Source organism: Quercus lobata, chromosome 3 (assembly GCF_001633185.2).
Source record: "Quercus lobata isolate SW786 chromosome 3, ValleyOak3.0 Primary Assembly, whole genome shotgun sequence".
Lineage (NCBI taxonomy): Eukaryota > Viridiplantae > Streptophyta > Magnoliopsida > Fagales > Fagaceae > Quercus > Quercus lobata.
This window is the reverse complement of record NC_044906.1, coordinates 48,430,676-48,437,289: the sequence shown is the minus strand read 5'-3', so window position 1 is coordinate 48,437,289 and position 6,614 is coordinate 48,430,676. Positions and strand designations below refer to the sequence as shown.

At 34.4% G+C, this 6,614-nt stretch overlaps 1 protein-coding gene across 1 annotated transcript; it reads right to left on the bottom strand.

Moving 5' to 3' along the window:
* Window positions 1–309: 309 nt before the first annotated feature.
* Window positions 310–6,224, bottom strand: LOC115982003 (probable protein S-acyltransferase 6). Its single transcript, XM_031104473.1, has 6 exons — window positions 5,773–6,224; window positions 5,362–5,665; window positions 5,106–5,288; window positions 4,111–4,419; window positions 1,275–1,508; window positions 310–1,187 (listed from the first exon to the last, which is right to left on the bottom strand). The coding sequence occupies exons 2-6, from the start codon at window positions 5,482–5,484 to the stop codon at window positions 747–749; spliced, it is 1,290 nt and encodes a 429-aa protein (XP_030960333.1). The 5' UTR covers window positions 5,485–5,665; window positions 5,773–6,224; the 3' UTR covers window positions 310–746.
* Between the last annotated feature and the right edge of the window lie 390 nt (window positions 6,225–6,614).

Here is a 6,614-nt window from a genome sequence, read left to right as displayed (position 1 = left end):
GCAGTCACTTTAACATAATCAGAATCACGTAAGGTTAACATAAAATCAGTCCTACCAACCATGACCAGTCCAATTTTCTCTACAGGTCAACCAAGCAATTGCCAAAGTTAACATCCAAATGTCTTTAATCATGGGTTCAGGCCTCCCAGACCTCGAAAGAGAAGAAAGCAAAAGCAGAAAGGAGAAAAGAGGAAACACAAAAAGCTAAAAACAAAGCCCCACAGGCCCTGCACTGCCGCCCTGTCATTCAAATAAACAAACTCTTTCATAGTTAGTTATTTAATTAAAGCTATCAATGAAAAAGACAAGTTCCAAGTAAATTAGATCTCATAATCGAAGGTTTTTTTTTCATTTTTTTACAAAATACATCATCTATGGTTTTTCTGTATCACTGCTAACTTATCCAACACACCGAGAATTATCAACCAACCAAGTTCCCAGGGGGAAAAAAGAAAAAAACAAAAACAAAAAACTGTTACATTATAACAAAACACTCACCCAAGTATCCATGAAGGCAGTTTGATGTACAACAAGTGCCTCTTCATATTTTAACCGAACTAGTGTATTTCTTCCTATAAGAATAAAATAGCATGGTGATTGGTGAAACATCCTTCCGAAGGCAGACTTTTCTTCAAGTTCAGCACGACTTCAGTAACCAATTTCAACCAGCCAGGTTAGCAATTTTATCTTGGCTCTAAGATCAGAATTTTACCCTTACCACAATAGTTTAGGCCATAGAAAGAACTTCATAGGCCTCCATTAATTTTCTGTCTTTCTGTAAAACCACGTTCCATTTCAAACTCACCAGCCAACATTCGTATATCAGGAGACATCTCCCAGTTCAGTTTATGATCCCAGTTTGTGCGTCTTGGCTGGGTACCACACCTCTCCAATCCACCAACACTTTCCATCTGACTCTGTATATCTTCAAAATCTTCAGCAGCAACAGCTTGCCTTTTTCCAGTCTCTATGTCAAAGCTTCTCTTGGGAATTTCCGGGCTCATGGCATGGCCCAATGGCATTGAAGTGGTGAACACAGAAGATGAATCCCCTTTAACCTTTGCCCTGAAGTTGTTCCTAGAACTGGGAATTTTAGAAAAGAAGATGTCCACAATATTGAGAGCACACCCACGGTTATAAGGATTCATCTTCCCATCATACCGGTACCGGAAATTCTCATATGTTGTCTGCAGAAATGCAATACATGACTTAATAACTAAATAAAATCCAATGGGAACCACAAACAGTGATAACAGTAAAGAGGAGAAAAGAACCTGATTGGTGAAAATTAAATAGAGATGAAATGCTGTAAGACCTCCAACAAACCAAGCAGCTACAAATGTGTATAAAATCAGAATTCCCGAAACAGGGCACTTCAGGAAAGCCCTCCAGAGATTACAATCATGAGCATCCATTATTTTCCTAATGTTGACCCAGCAGAAGGCAAAAACATATAGGCAAAGCATGGTTGTGGAGGACACAAACATGAAGAAGAATCTGTAATTCCTCTGTAAGAAAAACACTTCAACCTTGTTAGGACTATGAAAGGAAAACATATTTCTTTCCTATGAGAAATATCATCTCTTGAAAGTCATTTAAGGGAGGAACTAGACATAGTGAATCACATACGTATGCACACATCCAAGAATGACAGTAAGCACATAAAGAGAAAATTCATCTCTCATCCCAATTGAGGAAACAACCATCCATGTTTGACTGCATAACTCATTGAATAGAACTCTTGATTTCTTTAAGAAAGTTAAAGAATATAATTATCAATTAGTCCCTCAATCCCATTTTGTTGATCCTATATTCCATTTTCGGATGTCCCAAAATATATTCCTCTATGAATAGTCAATAAATGCAATATTGATGGATGGATTAGGATCCTCTAGAATTCTTAGGATAACTCGATCATGAAGTTCCTAAAATCCTATCCATTCATTTTGATTTGAAATAAGTGAATTGGATTTTATAACATCATCAATAATTTAAATGGATACCAAAGAGATGATACTCAATTTTTTTTAAATGTCAATGATGTGATATAATCCAATGCACTCATTTCAAAATGGATGGGTAGGAATTTAGGAACTCCACAATGGGATTACCTTAGAAACTCTAGATCTTTTTTTTTTTGATAGGATAAAAACTCTAGATCTTAATCCAGTATTGATAACTTTCCTAACTTACACTTTACTTAATTTAAAAAGTCAATACCCCTATTTCATTAAAGTTTATATTAATGAGGATAGCTTCCATCAAAAAAGAAATTAATGAGGATAGTTATGATAACTTAAATATTTTTATTTTGAAAGACAACAAATTAATGATGTTTTCATGAAAAGTTGAATTTTCTAAACAGTCCTAACAAAATAGGACAGGAGTATAAAGTAAAGAATCAAACCAATCATAATGATTACCAACAATCTTCCAATCCAAATGAGATTATCCTATTCTCAGTATAGCACCTTGCATTAATCCTTCCAAGATAATTTGGAAATTTGTGCAAGTAGGAAAGCTATGCGGGAAGCTTGTTCTACTACAAGGGAAAACTCCATACAAAGCACCACAGCAAATGACAATTTTGGTGATAAAGCATCTTCCAATTTATTATTAATTTCCCTGATAAAGAAACTCCCAGGAACAAATCTGATTATTGGAGTACAAAATGCCAAAATTTTTTAAGAAAACAAGGAGATTCTGCATGATTCAGGTTAACTCTATAATAGATGCATGTGACATGTTAGAACTAATTACATTTGCAAAACTACTGATTCCTTCTGTCAGGAACTATGCAATCACTTCTTAAAAAGAAAAAAAGGAATTATGCAATCAATTTTTTTATAAAAATATTTATTAATAAAACACATAGGAATTACGTAATCACTTCAATGCAATTTCAAGAATACGTAATTGCAATTTGCTCAATTGAATGCAAGTTTTATACTGCATCAGATAAACTATTTATACAGCATCAGATAAACTATGTAATTTGAAAATCCACGTAATCTTTAACAGTTTACATGATTTTAATAATTCACTTCAGCCAAATGAGATCCAGAAATCCAGTGATCTAAGGGGTGAACCCCTAAGAGGACAGGTCCAGTAGCTAAATGTAGAATAGAAATATCCCAACTGTGCTCTTCATACTACAATTGACGAATTTCTAGATTGATAGATATATTTCCAATGATTATAATCATACTATTGAGCATCTACCATTACATCCCCCATTTACAATGCATGCACATGGTTATGATGTAAGGGGATAGCACAAGAGGAAAGGAAGCAGACAAGGGAGCTCAAGGAAGAATATACCAGGCCAAGGAGGTAATTAGGTTGGAAGTGCATAGGACGATTTATAAATGTATGTGCATGTGTAGGCACACTTCACTAACGCAACATTAATGACTGTAGATAAACACATCTAAAACATAAGCTTTAAATAGAAACAAAGTAAATTTATAATTGATGAAGAAGTTGAGCATAAAATTGTATTCTAGACTTTAAATATAATAATAGAACACTAAAAGAATTCATAACATATAGTATTTGTCAACGTAAAGTGCACAATCAGAATGCCTTTTTGTTTTACTTCCAAGATTAAAGATTTTTCCTTGAATGAATTTCATAATTTTTTCAAGGATTTTACTAACATATGCCCTTAGGGCATATGTTAGTAAACCATTTTAGGTAACTTTTTGACAGCTTTTTTCGCTTTCCCTTAAAAAATTTCCTAAAATGGATTATTAATGTGTGCTCTAAGGGCATACATTAACCAGGCCCTTTTTTCAAACCCAATTTTATCTCAAGATAGTTTAAAGTTGAAACATTGTTTTCATGCAAGATGCAAGTTTCTAAGTTAGGAATGTGACAACTTGACGTGCAATAAAATACAAAAGCAACTGACGACAGTTTAGAGCTAATATAGTGGTTGGCATCCAAAAATAAGCATCCTTCACACATGACTTGAAGTGTGCTAAACCTCAACATTTTCAGAACCTTATAATCATCCACAATGATAATCAAGAAACTACGAGAAATGAGGATACCCAAATTATAATTCAAGCAAAAAACAAAACAGGAGAAGTTTTAAAATGAAAGTACCTTCCCAATACACTGTCCCACCCATGGGCAATGGTGATCAAAACGCTCAACACAGTTATTGCAAATAGAACAATGAGAGCATCGTGGTGGGCGATATAGCATGCAAGTTTGACAATATTTGACCTTAACAACTATGCCATTAACCACAACTTCTTTTATGGGTGGTAAACTAGGAGCACCATTCTGATTTCCAGGCCAATCAGCAGAAATACTTGAGCCATCACCCTCATCTTCAGGTTCTGGAGGATGTGAGTTACGAGGAATGATACCAGGATCTCTTCCAGACGTAAGGAAGAGAAGAATTATAACCTACAACAGTTGACATCTCAAGAACGTTAATTATTAAATCTTTAATGAAAGTTGACAATGCAAAGAATATGCAAGATGAAAAACTGTCAAACATAGTTTTTTCTTTTTTTTTCATCACATTGTTCAACTCAATTAAAGATAATTTACAGAATGCTACAAAAACACATTCATCAGATATATACATGACTTCATATTCAATAGACTAGTATTTTGTAATTTAACAAATTTAAATTATTCCATTCCTTTTGCTCCATTTGAATCTCATACCTTATATATCCTTATTTGGCTCCCAAGAAAATGAGAAAAGAATCAACTCAACTAAATATCCACAGTGATAGCTGAGTCAAACTCGGATTTCCATTATCTAATCAATTGTAGTAACATAAAAGCTTTTCCCTTTTCCCATGTCCTTATTTTCTCGTCTCCTTAAGGAAATATAAGCTAGATAAAACTTGATTTGTACATACCAAAGATTCCAAAACTATTTTTTACTAAAGCCAATATTGGCCATCTCTTAAGAAACAACTCAATAACTATATCCATGTGGAAAGCACGGAGGCACGCGCACAAGCACACAAACACACACACACACAAAGTATTTCATTAGGAAACAACATCTAATGAACTTAGAATCCTACACACACACACAAACACAGTATGAAGTAATATAAAGAGGAAGAACTCACATATCCTGTGAAGAGAACACATATAGCTATAATAAGATTGGCTACGGAGTGAGGGAATTCATTAACTAGCTTCGGAGAAACAAAAGAACAAAACAGAATTACTGGCATCACGATTAGAAACACTGTAAGGAAAATCGACCTCAAATCTGGACCAAATACAAGCCTGCCTCCGAGGCAAAATCTCTGCATCAAAAAACAGAAGTCAGTTTTCTAAGCTAAGCTAAATGGTTAAAACAAATGGAAATTAGTTGCTCACATTGTTTCCTTTCCAAACTTGATAAACAAGAGGGGAGGGTCCATTGGGATCGATGATACGTCTATTGGAGTCGGAAAGCTGCTGTTGAGGTAATGGTTTCGTTGTGTACATTTTGCTTTGCATTGTTGATAAATAGTAATGCACAACACTACTACACAAACAAATACAAAATACAATCCGTGTGTCTCTTTTTGTGCATTTGGATTTTGGAAAAAACCCACCCGATTCTGCTACGATCTCCTGTAACACAGTCCCTTATGTTTCCTTTCCCCACCAATCCAAAAGAAATACCAATAAAATGTACCTAAAATTTTGCAAAATCAAAGCATATCTCATGTCAATAAAAAAGTTAGGTTGAAATTGTTGGGACAAAAAAACAAGAATGATGAAAATGAAAATGATTTTGTTTACCTCAGTGGATAGGGGGAAAAGTGGAAACCGATCTCCAAAAGCTGCCAAGAATTGAGAAATGTGAGAGAAACAAAGGATTATGTGTTGTTTTTGGTAGCTAAGAGGTGGGTTGGAGGGGAAATCCAAAACCAAAAGACACGCCCACCACGAAATACGCAGATACTCTGATGTGATTATTAATTAGAGATTAGAGAGTGATGAGATGAGATTAGTTTGACTGCCTTCGTGGCTAAGGCCTATTCTCCGCTACATATGTGGGATCGCTGGTTTTCACGATAATGTCGCGACTCTCTTTACACATACACAACACAACAGCTACACAGTTGCAAGGGGGGACTGTTTGCCGGAGCCACCTCTCTCTCTCTCTCTCTCTCTCTCTCTCTCTCTCTTTTCTCTCACACACTACCTGCACTTTAGTCTTTATCTTTACTCTCTCTTCTTCTTCTTCTTCTTCTTTATTTCTGAATATCTTTATTACTCTCTTTTTTAGTCTACGCTCCTCGCCACGGACAATCTATTACGCTATACTCTCTCTTTTTCATCTATGCGCTAGTACTAGTATGGTTAGCAATAGTGCGAATTATTCCGTATTATTAGTAATTAATTAATTAAATTTTGTTATTAGTTTATGATTGTATTATTATAGAATATTTTAAAAATAAAGGTTATTTTTAATTTTAATTAGCACAATTTGTAAAAATATTTATCATCAAATAAAAGATTGAGGATTAAAACTAATTAATGTCTTGACTTAATAATAAAGACTGAAAAGTAATCATTAATGTCATAAATTTGAAATATTATTATATCTGTCATTTAATAGGTAATTTTTCCTCCCAAAT